This window comes from Bos grunniens, chromosome 26, assembly GCF_055505025.1.
Source record: "Bos grunniens cultivar Pamir isolate PY7600 chromosome 26, Bosgru_T2T1.0, whole genome shotgun sequence".
Taxonomy (NCBI): domain Eukaryota; kingdom Metazoa; phylum Chordata; class Mammalia; order Artiodactyla; family Bovidae; genus Bos; species Bos grunniens.
The window spans coordinates 35453457-35474044 of record NC_141190.1 but is presented as its reverse complement, the minus strand read 5'-3'; the positions used below and the strand labels follow the sequence as shown (position 1 = coordinate 35474044).

Sequence of the window (20588 nt, the reverse complement as noted above, 5' to 3'; positions counted from 1 at the left end):
TCTTTCCCAGCATCAGCATCTTTTCAAATGAGTCAGTTCTTCACATAAGGTGGCCAAAGTATTGCAGTTTCAGCTTCAGCATCAGTCCTTACAGTGAATATTCAGGACAGTAGCAAATAACTATCCCAGGTTACAGATGAGGGACATAGGGCTGTGGAAGTTAACTTGCTACTAAGTTGTAGAGATAAGCAATATTTCCAGATTGCCTGCTCTCCATCAGTTTGATACTTAATGCATCATTTGTCCTCAATGTTGTTTAAAAATCAGTTATATCAAAAACGTATCACTTAACTAATTGGTGATATATGTTCTGAAAAGTTTTCAAACTGAAACAATCTCCACTGCACTGTACCAAGACTCCTTGCCCAAATAAAAGTCATAACTTAAGGTCAAAAAACGTTGTTGAAATCTAATACCATTTTCAAAGCAATACTGTCATACCTCCATTAGTGAAAGTTGCTCAGTCATGTCTGATTCTTTGCAACCCCATGGACTATATACAATCCATGGAATTCTCCAGGCCAGAATACTGGAGTGGGTAGCCTTTCCCTTCTCCAGGAGAATCTTCCCAACTGAGGGTCTTGAATTGAATCCAGGTCTCCCACATTGCAGGCAGATTCTTTACCAGCTGAGCCACCAGGGAAGCCCCAAAATACTGAAGTGGGTAGTCTATCCCTTCTCCAGGGGATCCTCCCGACCCAGGAATCAAACTGGGCTCTTCTGCATTGCAGGCGCATTCTTTACCAGCTGAGCTATCAGGAAGCCCTGTGTAGAAATCATGCCACCTTGTGGATTATTTGCCCCGTGGTGTCTATATGTGTGTATACATTTTAAACACTGGGCAAAAGTGTACATACCTCAGATCTGAGGTATATATTACTGTTCAGCTTTATCACTTCACTAATCTATACTGAGCTCTAATTTTACTTTTGACACAAAATACAAAAATCTATAATGATGCTATGACAATTTACATTAGCATATTTCAAGTATATATTTGAACTAAATAAGGTATTTCAAAACTAGATTTAGTAAGCTATTTCTAAATCTCCTACTTAAGCTATTCTTAAGTGTTGACTATACTTCTTCTTTTAATTGATGTATGTGAAGTGAAAGACATTCAGTCATGTCCAACTCTTTTTGTGACTCCATGGACTGTAGTCCACCAGGCTCCTCTGTGCATGGGATTCTCCAGGCAAGAATACTAGAGTAGGTAACTATTCCCTTCTCCAGGAGATCTTCCTGACCCAGGGATCGAACCTGGGTCTCTTGCACTGCAGGCAGATTCTTTACCGTCTGAGCCTCCAGAAAAGCTCCATCAATTGATGCATGATTGACATATAATATTATCTTAATTTCCAGAACTCAAAATAATGATTCAATATTTGTATACATTGTAGAATTATACGTCTATTTAACATATGTCCCCATACACAGTTTTTTGTGAAGATTTTTAAGATCTACTCTCTCAGCACATTTCAAACATGAAATACAGTATTATTCACTATAGTCATCACACTGCGTATTATAGCCTCATAGCTTATTTATTTTATAATTGTAAGTCTGTACCTTTTGACTGCTTTCATCCATTTTGCCCACCCTCCATCCTTACCTCTGGCAAATACCAAACCGTTCTATCTGTGAGCCTGGTTTTTTAGTTTTTAGCATGTTTGTTTGTTTGTTTTAAATTCACCATATATGTGAGATCACAGAGTACTAAAATCTTGCCATTGGCAAGAACATGGATAGATCTAATTTAAGCAAGTCAGGATAAGAAAAATACCATATATTTTTATATGCAGAATCTAAAAGAAATCCAAGAACAACATGTATCACAATAAATACAAATATCAAATCATTATGTTGTACACCTAAAACAATACAATGTATAATATAATCTACTCAATTTTTTCAAATGTCTTCAAGACACTTCAAGTAAGTATATGAACTAAGATATTTCAAAACTATGTTTTGTAAATTATTTCCAAATCTCCAACTTAATCTGTTCTTAAGGGTTGACTATATTTTAACATCCCAAGAACAGCAAATAACTACTATGGATTCCTATTAAAAGTTTATTGTAAAATGATATTTGATACCATTTCCAAGCAAATAGTCCATTTCTATGGAAATATTTTCCATAAAACAGTTTTCAAGGAAATTAAAAATGCTTCCAAGTGTTGTATGTTCCAAATCTTCCATATACTTTAATGATCTGTTTAAGTCCAGCTAACTACTTGTATATTATTTCAAGCATATCTATACTAAGAGGATAATTCAAAATTTTAACCCTCAGAACATATACATAAACACACATACACACAAATACACCTATACAAATATTGCCAATATGCTGGTCTAGTGTTCTGATTGTAAGAGACATCCTAAGTTACAAGAATAATAACACTTCAAACAAATTATTAAATTATACACACAAGTTTTAAAGTATATTTATTCATATGAGATGACTTTTTGCTAAGGTAATGCAATGGTTTGCTGAGCAAAACATGAGATAAGCAATTTAGAAAATTACCAAACTACCAAATGCTGTGCTGTGCTCAGTCACGTCCAAATCTTTGCAACCCCGTGGATTGTAACCTGACAGGTTCCTCTGTCCATGGGATTCTCGAGGCAAGAATACCGGAGTGGGTTGCCATTTCTGTCTCCAGGGGATCTTCCTGACCCAGGGATCGAACCCACATCTCTTGCATCTCCTGCATTGGCAGGTGGATTCTTTACCACTGCCACCTGGGGTGAGGGGCATATTACCAAATACAAGTACGGAATGAGCCCCCTGACTATTGACTATTGAAATGAGTTCTACTTTCACTTCCAAGGTTTATTAAAAATAACGTATTTAAAAACAATTTAAATACATTATTTTTAATAAACCTTGGAAGTGAAAATAGAAACAGAATGACTCACTGCCAATAGCTATATGATTATAAGCATATTCCCATAATAAAAACAAATACAGTTGTTACCTGTTGTGTATACTTCTGTATTTCATCCAGTACAAATTCTACTTCTTTTGAAGTTGTTAATGAAGCAAGATTTCCACTAAGATTATAGCAGTAAAGTTTTGCATTGTCATAGTTTTCTCTACTGGAATTAATTCTAAGACAAGCATCCCCAACGTGAATCCATCCTTCTCCACAAAGATGAGCTGTCAAAAAAAAAAAAAAATCATGTCTTATTTTTTGATTATCCAAACACATGCATATTTTTCAATTATTTCAGAATGCTAAATAAATACAACTTCTAGATTTGCTTAAATAATTTTTATGATAAAATTTAAATATATCCTTGTGTTATACTAAGCAAAATGTGACTACTATTTTGGTGAAGAATAAGAACAGAAGATCCTAATTTTTTCTCTATTAAACATAAGAAAAGCTATGGCTCTGTAACATCAGTCAAAATCTGCTGACTGTTAGGTCTTCTGTGTAAATCTAGTGTATTGATATACGGTTTCGCAGCAAGTGAAATCACTACTGCATTTATATGTCGCAAGGTTCACTTTATACAAGATCACTTCAGTAGAAAAATAACCAGCACACAACAAAAGCAAAGTTATTCCTACAAGTGTAGCTATTAATAACCGTCCTCTGGGCTACGGAATTAGATTAACTAATCTCCTTAGCCCAGGTGTACTATTTTGATATAAGCTGGGTTCTTTGATTAATTGTAATTATGGGGCGAGAAGTCTCATTTCATTTATGCTTCGTAAAGAATTTGCTTTCAAATATTTATTTTTACACAACCTTTCAGGTCTTTTGAAAGTTTAAACATACTATTCAGTAACAGTGGTTTATCCTTAGGCTCCAAATTGAACTTAAAACAGTATCTATTTTCTAAAACACAGACTTATAGATTCAATATAAAGTTATGCTCTAAGACACATTAACACTGAGGTGTTTTATTGACACACCAATCTGTGAAGCTTGACTTGAATATCCGTCAGTTTCATATCACTAAATATATCAGTGCCTCTTGCCCTTTCAGGTTGGATGCATCAGTTCAGTCTTATGGAATTATTATAAAGCAGCAGTTCTCAAACATTTTGGTCTCAAGACCCCTTTAAACCCTTAAAAATTATTGAGAATGCCACAGATTTTTCCTTATACATTTTATATCTATGGAGCTTGACCATATTAAAAATTAAAACTAATCTTTTAAAAATACATGTATTTATTCATTTAAAATTTTATTACAAACCTACTCTTCCAGTTTCTGGGATGTCTTGCCCCTTAATGCTATTATTACACACCCAAAGAGGATGTATTAATATCTTCACATTTTCTCCCTGAGAAAGTAAAGCTGACGGTTTTAAATTAGGCCCTTGCCATCAAAAATTGAGATGGGTTGATAAATGAACAGGGGATGGATAGGCAGAGAAATCAGAGATAGAGCAGAGTAAAATGTGCATCGTAGAATCTAGGGTGTGGTTACTGAGTGTCTTCACTAGAATTCTATTTTTTCATAAAAAAAAATCTTAAAAAAATGTTTAAAATTTTTCATTAAAAAATGTTAGGGAAATACATAACAAAATAAGTAGCATATTTAATTTCTCTTAATTACAGTCTCAAAAAAGTAAAAGAGTTAAGAGTGTGGCTTTGTTCTAATTTCTGCAAATTCCTTTAATGTTGGTTTAACATTCAATCTATTAGAATCATACACTACGTAGCCTTTGGAAAACTATTAATACGGAGTAAACCTACAACAGAATGAGAATTACAAAAGCACACACTATCTCAGTATTACAGGGCCCTTTGCTTCTTGAATAACTACTGTCCTATTAAACTAGGTAATGAGAATAACACACAGTGCTTGGAACACAGTAAGCACTCGATACACCACATTCACTCAGCAAGACTTCAAACGCCTCTGTTTCCATTTTCAGGCTACACACACAGCAATCTTCCTTGTCTTCTGAAATCTAAACTACCAGCTCACTTCAAGGAAACAGCGCAGAAGTTTTTGTTAAATTTCAGCTTTTTCTTTCCTTACTGAATCAAGGAAGGATTTACATTAGTTTTGGTTATCTTTTGTTTTATAAGATCAAAAATACTTGGTTAATGAATCGTACAAATGCAAACAACGCACGGGCCTTTGAGGCTAAAAACTAAATCAGACCACTAAACCAAATGTTGTGATGTCTTAAGTTTCTGTAGTTTTGAGCACCACCTCAACTTTAGGATACTAGCTAATTTTTAAAATAGGTTAAGCTTGATAAATTCAAATTGCCAGTTTCACAGGAGATCAATGGAAAAAATGCAATTCACAAATTTTCATGGAAAATGGCAATTACTACAGACTAAGTTCTCCATTTAGAGCATTCACTTCCTTGAGACAAGCTGAACAGAAACCAAACTACATATAATGCCAAGCTGGCTCTTAGTAAATATGAATACAGAACAAGGGGAGTTAGTGTATAATAAAATAGCTTATTATATTTATTATTCTCCAAAGTAATAACCTGGTCAAGTACAACCCTTAGGCCAAACCAAAATATTTTCCCAGGCAAGAGTAGATGGGTATTACTAAATATAACTTCAGTATTGTTTTCCCAAATTTCCACTGGTAATCAAATTTTCTTCTTATTGAATAATATTCCTTTACATATATATTCCTTCAATCAACTCTAATTTTAGTCCAGGATTTACTCTTTTTAAAGAAACTTTATAAGTATTTTTATTGATCTACATGTAGCTTTTAGACTTGAACACTTAGAAATTATTACTCTCAAGTTTAGTGTGATCTCACTATTGCTTCTCAAATCTTGCCTACCGCATTAATATCCTCTAAACTACTCAAAATGAACACACATGCAAACATTGTTATTTAAAAGCTTAGTACATAAACAAACTTCCAAAATCTCAATGGTACTTTTAAAGGCAATCTAATTTTTATTTTATTACATGGACTTATAAGAAAGACTTAAATCCTATGATGGGATTTTTCAACACTTTCTAGAATTACATAGGTTCAGATATTTTTCAATGAAAAAAACAAAAAATCATGAGGTAGAAACAGGCAAAAAACTGAACAGAGATAAACACCCAGTTACTAGTCCCCTCTACCATTTACAAGTCATGCACTTTTTTAAGCAGGTCATGTAGCCAGTCTCAGCTTATCTGTATAACAAGAAGATGGAACTGGTTAAATATCTATACAAGTTTTTGATTTTCTGATTTTCTCTTTCATAAATACTTAGGGATCTACTAAGAAGAATGCTAACTGTAAAAATAAATTGAAATTTATTTTTCAAATGAGTTTTGTTCTGGTTTACAGAACTTTAGCATCTCATTGAATCATATAATAATTATTATAAATGTTACCATTTCTAATAATAAAGAACAGTCAGTAAAAAACTGCTCCTGGAATTTAAAAAATAAAGGGCACTTAAATCCAATATGCCAAAATGTTAACATTGTTAGATCTGGATATTAATCTGAGCACTTACTATTTTCGATGTTTTTAAGATATAATTTTTTAATTGAAAAGTATTCTGATCAAGTCAACAGTAATAAACAGAAGATACCTTGAAAGTCTTAATGGGAAACAAATGTATAAATCTTTCTTATAGAAACACTGCTGTCTTTACTCCAATACTATTGTTTATTTGCTACTGATTTAATTTTAGAAAATGGAATATTGTTACTAAACGTTCTTTACAAAAATAGCATTCATCTGTGGACTATAAAACCAATTTACCAAATGTAAATCTTTACCTGGTAGAGCCTGGCACTCTTGCTGTCGCTGATCCCACTGGCAATTCAAGTTTAGTGAACAGCTTTTACAGCTAGTAAGTTTGTTACAAATCTGCTCATTTCTCACATGGCATTTGGTATAGTTTTTCACAGACTATAAAGTTAAAAGATAAAACACGTTACCTTTCGCCTTTGTACAGTAATGACTCATGAAGTGAGCGTAGACATAAATCACCTGGTGAACTTTACAACACAGACTTCTAACACCAAACCCAGTTCTACTGAATCAGAATTTCTTATTCATTTACTTATTGAAGCAAAGTTCTTAGATTTAGAATGTATGCTTATTGAAAAAACAAGCAAATTACACAATCTGAAACAGAAATCAAGTAATGAAAATGTATTCTATTGAATCTGATAACAGGCTTCCAATTCAATAAATAAAGCTGATGAACAAAGTCATTTCTCTCAATGATCACATCAAGGAATTCTAGTCATAATAAAACCATCATGCAGACTCCTGGGAATGAAGTGGAGTGGGGTGCCATTGCCTTCTCCAGGAAATAGTGAGAAGCAAAAGTTAAAGAGATACTTTATCAAAATCCAATACAATCTAAAACGATAAATTATTTTCTCAATAACTCAAACTAAGTTTACTTCCACATACATTAAATAACAGTTTTGGTTACTTCCACAGACATTAAATAATGATTTTGGTTAACTGATGTTTCTCCTGTGTGTATCTATCACATTTCCTCAATAAAGGTTGAAAAGAACCTGCAAAAGTTACATTTTGATCAGTCCTATTACACAACTACTCATATTTCAACTAACTTCAGGTCTAAGAGGTTGAAGGTTAAAGGTCAAAAAACAAAACAAAAGGCAACATAGGAACTTTGGTGTGAGTTCCCTATGTAAATCAAGGTTTGGTATTTCACATGATGTTATCAATACCTGTGATAACGAAAATCAGATTCTTTGGGCTCAACTCTTCTTGTGACTCATTTTTGAGGGAAAAAAAAAAAACACAAAGGTTTAAAAAAGAACATGCTGCATCATAAGCTCCCTTTCCTTTCCAGAGGTAGACACTCTTACCTGAGGCTTTAAGGGTGATTAAATATTTCTTTTCAACCAAAAAACTTGCCAATTAAAATTTACTTATAATTTCCCATACATAAAAATGGTTGAAGAAATTTTTATCTTATTCTTCCTTTAAAAAATTCACATAAGATACATTTTTTAAAGCCCAAATTGTACTGCAAGTCTTATTCAACCACCATTTTCATTAGGAACATGCAAATTTTCTTGATGTTATTTTTCTGACTCAAAGCTTTTTTTTCTCATATAGCATATAAATCTTAGTATTATTTTATAGGATTACTATACTTCCAAATGTTTGTCACATAACTGAAAACAAATCAATTTACTTGAATCATCTGATAAATAAAGTAGTCTATAAGAAAGACAAGAGAATAGCTAAACAACATATTAGAATAAGAGAAAGAATGAAAACTTAATGCCAATCTTTAGAACAGCAATGGTAGAGTCACCATCGAAATAACTCTACTGCTCTTCATAACAGTATCATCATTTATTGATGCTGAGCCAGTACAATAGATGAAACTGTATTTCCATCACACACAGGGTCAATTTATTCAATAATAGAAGAAAGCTGACTGCTACTCTGAAACATGGCTGGCATTTTTTGGCCTAATGAACCAGATGCACATTCGTAAACAGACTATGAAGAATAACCAGTACTCTACTCATCTTCACCCTAATATATCTAGATGTAAATTTAAAATGAAAATCTGCCAGAAAAAAGCAGTTATTTGGGCTATTAGAGCACAAAATATGCAACTTGCCGTAAAAATGACTAAATAATGAAACAGAATATCAATGGACATCATTTATGCTAAAATCTCATAGACCCTTCTGTATCTATTAGCATTTGGTTTATTTTAATCACCAGACATTCTGATAAAACTGTCCAAAAGACACATTACATCAAAGTCTAAGTTATAAGAGACTTCCATCTGTTCACTTGTACTATCTCACCCACTGATTTCTTTTTTAACACATTATCAACACTAAACTCTAAAGGAAAAGGCCACTTTATAAAATGAATACTTTATAGTAATTTGCATAATACAATTTTTGAGATGTGTATTTTCACATACTGTAAATGTCTAAATACAAATTAACTCAGTTATTGAACAGTTTTAAATAAAATCTGCTTGCAATTCTTATCTAATGACATTCTCCATTTTAGTCCCTTATTCTCATGTTTTATTTTACTTTGCTACCATGTCTGCATTATTCACTAAATAACTCCCATTACATGAATATTATGCAAATATAAAAAAGTAATTCAAACATTCAAAGTGAGTCATGTTCTATTAACATTCAAACTCAAATAAAATTGAAGTATCTATTATTATTAAAGCAACAGATCTCTGCAAAGTATACACCAACACAGTAAGTATAAAAACAAAAGGGTTCAATCTGATGAGGCAATAATTCAAAGCTTTCCTTATTAAGATTTTAATATTATTTTAGAATAGAATCATAAAGCTTTAATTATTTCAAAATATGATTGGTTACTGGAGAAAAATTTTAGATAACATAATAAAAACTTTTTACTTAGTTTTCAAATTCCCTTTTCTTTACCTTTTACTTCCTGCTATCTTGAAAAACAAGTGGATACTTTTTTTGCTTAATAAAAATTCAAAAAAAGAAAAAATTAATATGTATTTATTTTAAAATCTGTATGGGAACTTTTTTAGTTATTGAAGCTACACTCCAATAAGAGAATCTTTAATCCTATTGAATACAATCCTTAATAACTTTTTACAATTTTCCTTCAATTTGTTGACATCTAAAAAAACATGGAACATTTAGATGCTATCCATTAAAAGGTTAGTTTTTACTCCTCTCGATCTATTTTAATCTATCAATATTAATTTCATTATATTTTCAATAGCCTACCTAAAATAGGTTCTTGACCTCATCACTAGTGAAACTTCGAGCCAGGTGATGATTTTTCATGTCAGCGCTATTCATTGACTGTGGATGTTTACCTGTGTCCCTGGCTTCTCTATGTTAGATGCTGGTAGCAGTCCCACAGTTGTGAAAACAACTGAAAAATAATCATTGCCAGATGTCCCAATGCGGGACAGAATTGCCTCAGAGAACCACAGATCTCAAGAAAAAATTTTTTAACTTAAAACACAGATCTATAGACGATTGTAATGATCAAATGAAACTACTAATACCAACACTTTAGATTAAGCTTGCACACAAAGCATGTAAATAAAACCTAAGTCACAACACTATTAACACATGTCTGACAAGATTCTCATAGAAATGACTTCAATACTTACTTATACATTCCTATTTCTATCAGCACAGAAGCCAATGTTTCTGCTACCGTCTTTTTAAATTAAGTTTTGAAAGAATTTTCCAATCTTATCCATGGAAAGTAAAGGTTATTGGATTCAACATGGAATCTAGACTGACCAACAACATATCAAGAAGTAAGTGATGCCCTACATATTTTCTAAGTGTCTTTTTTAATTGTTGGCTTACAATATTGGGGCTTCCCTCATAGCTCAGTTGGTAAAGAATCCGCTTGCAATGCAGAAGACCCTGGTCCGATTCCTGGGTCAGGAAGATCCGCTGGAGAAGGGATAGCTACTCACCCCAGTATTCTTGGGCTTCCCTTGTGGCTCAGCGGGTAAAGAATACACTGCAATGTGGGAGACCTGGGTTCAATCCCTGGGTTGGGAAGATCCCCTGGAGAAGGGAAAGGCTACACACTCCAGTATTCTGGCCTGGAGAACTCCATGGACTACACAGCCCATGGTGTCACAAACAAAATTTTATAGGGCTTCCCTGCTGGTTCAGATGGTAAAGTGTCTGCCTGCAATGCCAGAGACCAGGGTATGATCCCTGTGTCAGGAAGATCCCGAGGAGAAGGAAACAGCAACCCAACTCCAGTATTCTAGCCTGGGAAATTCCACGGACTGAGGAGCCTTGTAGGCTTCAGTCCATGGGTTTGCAAAGAGTCGGAAACAACTGAACGACTTCACTTACTTACTACAATATTGAATTAGTTTAAGGTATACAACATAATGATTCAACATTTTTAAGATTATATATTCCATTTAACATTCTTACAAAACAATGGCTATAAATTCCTGTCTGTACAATATATTCTTGTTGCTTTTTATACATAGTAGTTTATATCTCTTAATACCATAATTCTATTTTGCCTCTCCCCTTTCCCTTTTCTAAATGTCTTGATACAGGTAAGCTAATGATTATAAAGTAGCAGTGTTAGCTACATCATCATTTACCCATAAATACTAACCATGCTGCAGTTACTGGTTGATGAAATGCATTTCTTGTCATCACACCACTGGCACCCATTTGTATTGGCGGTACAGCTGGCACAATCTGCATATCTATAACATCTGTCATCAGAAGCAGCTGTGATACAAATGGGAGACAGAACACATTAGGATGAAAAGAAAATGTCACACTTCTTAATTCACATATTTTTAACATCTGCTAAGAATCACGAGGACATTTTTAAACCATAAATATAATCATCAATATCAAAATAAGTTCTCCAATATGAAGGCAGTTTTGTAATTTAATTGGATTTACAGGGATTTAAATACCTCCTGCCCTCCTCTTGATTATTCACTCTATCAGGATCCTACACTCATTTGACATTTACACATTATGAAGGAAAAAAAGACTTAGAGGTATTTTATTAAACAAAATGTATTACTATACATTTAAAAGAAAAGATTATAACAAATGCTCATTGTTTATCATTCTTCATAAAGCTATCTAGAGACATCCGACTGATTATAGATTAGCAAAACCTGATCTGTTCATTGTAGCACCAAAAATATATAAAAGCCCCATTCATTCAAAGAAAACTGAAAATTTATGTCCAAATCATTCTTTATAAATATTTACTATTAATTATTCATAAATCAGGGCATCCCAGGTGGTGCTAATGGTGAAGAACCTGCCTGCCAAAAGAGGAGACAAGAGATGCGGGTTTGAGCTGGGTCAGGAAGATCCCCTAGAGGAGGGCATGGCAACCCACTCTATTATTCCTGCCTGGAGAATCCTCAAGGACAAAGGAGCCTGGAGGAGTACAGTCCACAGGGTTGCAAAGAGTTTGACATGACTGAAGCAACTTGGCATGCAAATTTATAAGTTTGAATTATTTATTCAATATTTTATAAGAAATATTGAGTTATAACAGGACATCAAAATTCTAGAAACTTTTTAGCTTTATGAGATGGTTTGACAATAATTCAGGAAGAAAAAAAGTACCAAATGCAGAATAAATTACTTCATTTTATTTCTTTGAAGCATACAATATATCTAAGAAAGGATGTATTTGAGAGAATTTTATACTTACATACAAAAATAATTCATATAATATGGCTATGTTACATGTCAAAATTGATATATTACTATTACACAGAGATATATGACTATTACACATTCAAAAAAGAAAACTAAAGATAGTTAAGAAAGATATTAAATTATTAATCACTGCTAAATTCAAACATTAGGATTCTTAATTAGAGGATTATGAGTTTTTAATTTTTGAAAACTATTAACGTAATTCTTATGAGCAGGAATGCACTTCCATTTCAAGCCAAGTAGAGATGCTTTATGTCAAAAAGAAGTAAAAAAATATTTCACCTGTTTTCAGAGGGCACTTTGCTCTAAGAATATTATTAGTATTCCCAGAGTCCCAAGATTCACAGTGATTTTTGTTCCAAATACATTTTATTCCTGGACCAGCATTTTTACAAAGTTCTTCATCTCTGAAAGCCTTGCAATTTGGAGGCTTGTATACAAGTATATCGTTAAGGAGTACACTAGAAAATCCTCCAAATATATACATGGACCTATTAAAAACAAAACAAGAATCTTAAAAAAAAAGTATCTAATGAGTTTCTAAAATAATTTAAATATGCATTTTACATTTTTTATCTAGGTAGGAAACAGTTTTAGAAATATATAGTAGCTATATGGAAATAACAAGATATACTTTAGAATTGCCATATAGAATTAAATTTTTTGAATACAAAGAATTTAGAAATTGGATATAGAGTTCTTTGTATACTGTTACTATCCTTTTATAAAATAAAATGACCAAGAGTAAAATAATCAAAAAGATTTTCAAAGTTTCAATTTGAAAAGAAAAGCCCAGATGATGACTGAAGTAATACTACCAGCACCAAAGAAATTTGAAATGGCCTCAAAACAGCCTAATTTTCATTTATGGAAAAGATCAGAAAATACTTCAAGAATATTTTTTATTATTTAAAAAGTAAAATAAAAATCAACGAAATGCAATTTTCAACAGAGAAGCTTAAAGTCTTTATGTTTACACTCTGGATTTCACTTATTTCCATTACAAAAGCCAACTGATACCATTTACACAGTTTATTTTCAGCATCATACTGGACAACTTTCACATAATTAGAATAAGGTAGTAATAAAATGACCTCATAAAAATGTCATTATGAATCACAAATTTTAAGCTAATGGATGATCTAGCATGTTATTTATGGTCATGAGTCCACATTAATGGATTTTTGCTATAGAAATAGCAAAATCACACTACCCTACAGGAGAAAGGTAACAATGATCATCTAGTCCAAATTCCCAGTGAATATAAGGGTACTAAAGGCCAGATGGGCTTCCCAGGTGGCGCTAGTGGTAAAGAAGTGAAGTGAAGTCGCTCAGTCGTGTCCGACTCTTTGCGATCCCATGGACTGTAGCCTACCGGATTCCTCCGTTCATGGCATGTTCCAGGCAAGAATACTGGAGTGGGTTGCCATTTCCTTCTCCAGAGGATCTTCCCGACCCAGGGCTCGAACCCGGGTCTCCCACAGTGTAGGTAGACGCTTTACCGTCTGAGCCACAAGGTAAAGAACCCGCCTGCAAACGCAGGAGACATAAGAGATGCAAGTTTTATCCCTGGGTCAGGAAGATCACATGGAAGGGGACATGACAACCCACTCCAGTATTTTTGCCTGCAGAATCCATTGGACAGAGGAGCCCAGCAGGCTATGGTCCAGAACGTCGCAAAAAATCGGACAGGACTACAGGACTAAAGAGACTGAGCACGCACACATGAAAAGCCAGATAGGTTAAGGGACTCGTCAAAAGTCACACATTCAGTTATGACAGAACCAAAATGAGAACCTAATTATTCTCACTTCCCTTGCTCTCCTCAATAGAATATGTGGCTAGCCTTTCTATAACTTCAGGCTGATTTTTTTAGGGAAATAGTTCATGATCTGATCTCTGGAAAAAGAAATTAAGGCAGGATGAAAATTTTAGAGTATCTGAAGCTCTATCTCAGCATCTTTCCTCTGATACTCCCCTGCCCCTTAAATAAATTTAAACAGAAAAGAAAAAAGGATAATGGTTAATGAACCAAAATTTATTCCCTCGGTATTGAAGCAATACATAAAAATACTGCCATTGATTACAAACAATAATTTGCTTAAAGAATAACAAAATCTGTGGGTAGTATGACCGGTAAACATGCTTCTTTTACCCGTTGATGACAACTGCAGAGTGACCAAATCTGTTGACGTCTCTATGAAGGTTTGGTTTCGGTAGTATTTTCCATTCGTCACAAGCTAGAAAAATGAAAACAGCAAAACAAAAAATGAAATAAAAGAACAATTTAAGACACATACTACAAAACGATCACTGGACAAAGATACAATACTTAAAATTAGGAAAGCTTTCATTAATTTCCCATGACCTACAATTTAACGTGATTTACTCAACTAGCATTATTCCCTAAATAAAAATAACTTCTGTCTAAAATTCTCACAAATAATTTTATATGTATGAGAATAAAGGAAATTAAAGGAAACAAATTAGGTGTACTTTATTTTGGAGGGTAATTTCAATGACTTTATTTTGGAGGGTAATTTCAATGACATACTTTATTTCAATGACAATTTCAATGAATAAAGGAAATTAAAGGAAACAAATTAGGTGTACTTTATTTTGGAGGGTAATTTCAATGACATATAAAACAAGGTTCATATGGCAAAATTCATGAACATCAATACTGGGAAAATGTATCATAAAGTTAAATCATTAAATCAAATTTTACATGTATGCATGCAAAATTAAATAGAATGTAAGTGAAAAAAGCCTAAAATGGAATCATCAAAATAAAATGTTTAAATCAGTTTAATAAGTTGATATTTCAAAAGAAAAGTCTTCATTTTATGTAAAGAAGAGTTTTAGTTGCAAAAAATAGGAACAAATGAAAAAAAATCTAAATAGTTCATGAGTTACATAATGATTATGGAAAGAAAAATTATTAAAGAAAACTTTTTCATTTACATATAACCTCAGAATCCACACATCAATTATTAGAAATCTTGACATGTCAAATAACTCAGGATTCAGTGACTAGAAACATTCTCAGGACAGTGTTCTAGATTTTATCCTCTTAGGTATAGCCTATCTAAAAGCAGGCCTAGGTATTTAATATAAGTACATAGGTATAACAAGCTTTAAAAACATTTTTTTTCCATATTTTGGCAACTTAGAAGCCCTTCTGAAAAAGAAAAAAATAATCTAAAATACAGTTAGTTGTAATTGTTGAATTACTTATTTTCCTATATAAATAGCCACATATATTACACTAGAAGAAAAATAATAAATTTGGTTTCAATTCAATATTATTACTAGTAAAGATCAAGGGAATTACAAAAACCAAAATCGTAGCTTAGAAAATTAAACTGGAAGACTCAGAGTAACAAAATGTATCTTGGGTTTTATGTCCCACAGTACATAAATACCCTCCACCAAAGGGGTATTTTTTAGTTGATATAATCTTTTTAGTCCATGAAGTATATTAAATACTCTGAAAAAAGAGAGTACAAAGGCACAGAAGCCTAACTTTACTAAACCCGGTGTTTTCCCAAAGTTTTATCCATAGAAGCACTATTCACATAGAACCTACTTACAATCCCAGGGGAGCCAAGGCTCTGAAGATCACATTTTGAGAACTATTATACAGGCCTACATGTAACATTCATAGTCTACCACTTTTTACATGCTCAAGTTCACTTAAGAAATGGGCATTAATATGCACATAGTAATATTAAAAATTTCCAAGTGCTTTCATCTGCATAATTTAAGTAGTCTTTGTGAAGAATCCAGTGAGGCTAACTGAGCAGGTATTTCCATATGCTAGAAATGAAGAATGAGACCCAGGAGAAGTCAAGTAATGTCCTTAAGGCCCATTAGATTACCTTCGTTTTGCTATAAATTATGTTTATGAATGCCTGATTTATAAAAGGATATTGATGGGATTCTGAAAGATTATTCCCATTTGGAGAGAAGGGGTGACTTGTAAAGGGTAGAGACTTTGAAAAAGAAAAGAGATGAAAATGTTAGAGACAGGTAATGAGTTAGCATAGATAGATTTTAATCATGCCACCAAAACCCAACACACACACACACACACACACCCCTCACATGACCAATAATTCATAAATTGTGTGTTGAATATAGTATTCCAACAACAGAGTCAGAAACCTGAGTACGCTTCAAGGAAGTGAAACAGAGTCAAATGAAAGAGCAGGACTTCTGGAAACCAGTTCATCATAAAAACCTCCAAAGAAGAATCATCTCCAGCATCATTCTGGGGACATTTGGAGTCCAGAAAAGAAACTGACCCAATAACCTGAGCCTATCCAGAACTGAAGACTAAGTAATTTGGCTCATCATTCAAAACAAAGCAGCAGGAGGGAGAAAAGCAGATTTCAGAGATGAGAACCAGGAAAAACGCCCAAAGAAACCATTTAAGAAGTGAGTCAGGAAAAACAGCTGAGAGAATAAAGGTCATTTTCTAAAAATTAGGCCTTTATAAGAACTCTTTCAGTTCTACAAGCTACTGTCTTCAGGAAAAAAGAAAAACTTTTAAGCACACAGAGTAGTAAAAACAATGACATCATAAGTACCTACACACCAGTACCCAGACTTGTCACAGGCAGTACTTTACCAAGTCTATGGGAGAGTTTTTAAAGAAAGCGTTACATATATGATGGCGGCTACCCAGATACACCCTCTCAAATTTGACTGCTTTATGTCTTCTGTCTTTGGATGCAATCACTATCCTGTATTTGCTTATCAATTTCATATTTATGATCTGTATAGAGTATTTTTGTAGGTTATAAAACTTTATATTAATACAACTGGTATAAAGCTATGCAAACTATGTAGATTCTTCTCCACCTTGCTTATTCTGTTCAACCTGTTGTTTTTTGTTTTCCCCATTTTCACCACTTTTAAAGCGGACAGATCAGTAACATTAAGTACATTCACACTATTGAGAAATTATCATCACCATCCATCTCCAGGGCTTTCTTCATCTTACAAACTATAACTCTGTACTGACTAAACAATAACTACCCATTCCTCTCTACCCCAGCCCCTGGTAAGCATTATTTGACTTTTTTACCTACAAGTGTGACTGCTCTAGCACCTCAATGAATAAAATCATGAAGCATCTCTCTTTTTGTGACTGGTTTATTTCCCTCAGCATGTATTATTCAAAGTACATCTGTGCTGCAGAATGTTCCAGAATTTCCTTCCTTTTAACCCTGAACATTAATAATATACAAATTGTATGTTTATATGACACTTTTGTATATACAGTGAAATATTAATATATTATTAAATTTATTGTATTCTATTAATATTATATTATATTTATGTTATTAATATATTACTATTATATATTATTGTATTATTAATGTTTGACTACTATAGCAGTCAGATTTGTTCTAATTTATTCTTTGACTGTGTGGATCACAACAAACTGTGAAAAGTTCTTAAGGAGATGGGAATACCAGATCATCTGACCTGCATCCTGAGAAATCAGTATGCAGGTCAAGAAGCAACAGTTAGAACTGGACATGGAACAACAGACTGGCTCCAAATAGGAAAAGGAGCACGTCAAGGCTGTATATTGTCACCCTGCTTATTTAACTTATATGCAAAGTACATCATGAGAAATGCTGGGCTGGATGAGGCACAAGTGGAATCAAGATTGCCAGGAAAAATATCAATAACCTCAGATATGCAGATGACACCACCCTTATGGCAGAAAGTGAAGAAGAACTAAAGAGCCTCTTGATGAAAATGAAAGAAGAGAGTGAAAAATCTGGCTTAAAACTCAACATTCAGAAAAGATCATGGCATCTGGTCCCATCACTTCATGGCAAATAGATGGGGAAATAATGGGAACAGTGACAGACTTTATTTTCTTGGGCTTGAAAATCACTGCAGATGACTACAGCCATGACATTAAAAGATGCTTGCTCCTTGGAAGAAAAGCTATGACCTATCTAGACAGCATATTCAAAAGCAGAGACATTACTTTGCCAACAAAGGTCCATCTAGTCAAAGCTATGGTTTTTCCAGTAGCCATGTATGGACGTGAGAGTTGGACTACAAAGAAAGCTGAGTGCCAAAGAATTGATGCTTTTGAACTGTGGTGTTAGAGAAAACTCTTGAGAGTCTGTTGCACTGCAAGGAGATCCAACCAGTCCATCCTAAAGGAAATCAGTCCTGAATATTCATTGGAAGGACTGATGTTGAAGCTGAAACCGCAATACTTTGGCCACCTGATGCGAAGAGCTGACTCACTGGAAAAGACCCTGATGCTGGGAAAGATTGAGGTCAGGAGGAGAAGGTGACGACAGAGGATGAGATGGTTGGATGGCATCACCAACTCAATGGATATGAGTTTGAGTAAGCTCCGCGAGTTGGTGATAGACAGCGAAGCCTGGCATGCTGCAGTCCATAGGGTCACAAAGAGTCGGACATGACTGAGCGACTGAACTGAGCAACACTTTCTTTGTTTATTCATCCATAGATGGATATGTAGGTTGTTTCCAGATATGAACTACTGTGAGTAATGCTGTGAGAAAAATGGATGTACAGATATCTGTTCCTTCCCCTGTCATCAAATTTGTGTGTGTATATTCCCAGAAGTAGAACACTAGATCCACTATGTTTAAGCTAGATCACTATGTTTAGGGTTTTGAGGCACCTCTCTACCCTTTCCTATAGCAGCCACACCATTTACACTCCCCTCAGCATCGTACAAGCGTTCCAATTTTTCCACATCCTTGCCAAAAACTGCTATTTTCTATTTCTTGACATTATTTTACACCATCTCACTGTGGTTTTAATCTGTATTTCTCTAATGATTAGTGATGTTGGGTGTTTTTTATATCCTTATTGGGCCACCTGTATATCTTCTCTGTAGCACAATTCAACAGAAAGCCTCTACATTAACTTGGTCAAACTTACTATTTTCCTTATGATTTGTGCTTTTTACTCTTACCTCAAAAGATTTTAAAGATAATCTCTAATTTTCTTCAAAGATGTATAGTTTGGCTTTTACTATTTTTATCTTCAATCCATTTGGAAGTTATTTTGCATTTGTTGCATGGATCGAACTAAATTTTTCCCATATACCACATTTCCCAGATACTTCTCAGTATATTTAAATATACCAAATGCCTAGAACCATTTTTTGAGCATTTATCCCTGACCCACTATTTGTCTCCTTTCATTTCTATACTGTCATGGTTTATTTTTATTCCAGTTGCAAACACACACACACAAACACACACACACACATACATACACATGCAAAGTTTAAAAGTCAAATAATCCCACCAGGCTCACCACAAAAAATGTCTCCTGATCCCCTACTATAGGCTATGTGCTGTGTGCTGTGCTAAGTCATTTCAGTCATGTCTGACTCTTTGTGACCCCATGGGCTTAAGCTCCCCAGGTTCTTCTGCCCATGGGATTCTCCAGGCAAGAATACTGGAGTGGGCTGCCGTTTCCTCCTCCACTCTACAAGCGATGGAAGCCCAAAATAGAAATGCATATAGCTGCTTCTAATTGTTAAAAAACACTTTTAATTACTAGAATAATACTGTATAAAATTACCTGAAGAATTCACCAAACCTTTTATAGTCCGTTTAGATAGGTGGTGGTGGTGGTGGTGGTGGCGGTGGCGGTCGTGGTGTTTAGTCACTAAGTTGTGTCCAGCTCTTTTGCGACCCCATGGACAGTAGCTCACCAGGCTCCTCTGTCCATGCAATTTCCCAGGCAAGCATACTGGATTAGGTTGTCATTTCCTTCTCCAGGGGATTTTCCTGACTCGGGGAATGAACTCAGGTCTCCTGAGCTGCAGGAGGATTCTTTACCACTGAACCACAGAGAAAGCCCTTTTAGACAGGTAAAGATTCCTAAAATAAGTGGCAGCCATGACCTTTCACCTAGTAAAAATAATATGCTAATTGCTTACCAGTGCTATAAAATATTTACTTCTCAGAACAACTCTGAGAAGTAAATATTTTTATCACTGTTAAAAATAGGGAAAGAGTCTTTAGGGGTTAGGTAACTTCCTTAAAGTCATTAAATACTAAACTCAAAACAAAACCAGATCTCTTTAACTTCTTTATGCTATACCGCCTCAACACATCATCAAAAGATCCTTTTTGATATAAACATTAACTTCATGAAAATAAAAATACAATAATAATCTTTTTTTAAGTACTCAAATCCCTTCAGAAGAAAAGCATTCAGTACAGTATTTAATCACACGAGAGCAATTAATTTCGACAAACAATAATACAACACAATTCTACTTCTAAAATTATTTGCCTTTTAACATATGCAGTAGTAGGAGGTGAAGGTTTTATAACTATCTCTAGGACATCACCCTCAATTATACTAAATTTTCAAAAATAATTATAGACAATA

General features: G+C 33.9%; 1 protein-coding gene across 9 annotated transcripts in view; it reads right to left on the bottom strand.

The window, feature by feature from the left end:
* Positions 1-20588, bottom strand: part of ATRNL1 (attractin like 1) — an 810133-nt gene that overhangs the window by 636995 nt on the left and 152550 nt on the right. For all 9 annotated transcript variants that reach the window (XR_015155896.1, XR_015155897.1, XM_086379578.1 and 6 more), the window contains 5 exons: positions 14323-14407; positions 12450-12658; positions 11086-11204; positions 6735-6867; positions 2985-3166 (listed from right to left, as the gene is read on the bottom strand). Coding sequence is in view for 7 of the 9 variants with exons in the window: in XM_086379578.1 (XP_086235704.1) it covers positions 2985-3166; positions 6735-6867; positions 11086-11204; positions 12450-12658; positions 14323-14407 (728 nt within the window). In the remaining 2 variants the exon portion in view is untranslated. The remainder of the gene's footprint in view (positions 1-2984; positions 3167-6734; positions 6868-11085; positions 11205-12449; positions 12659-14322; positions 14408-20588) is intronic.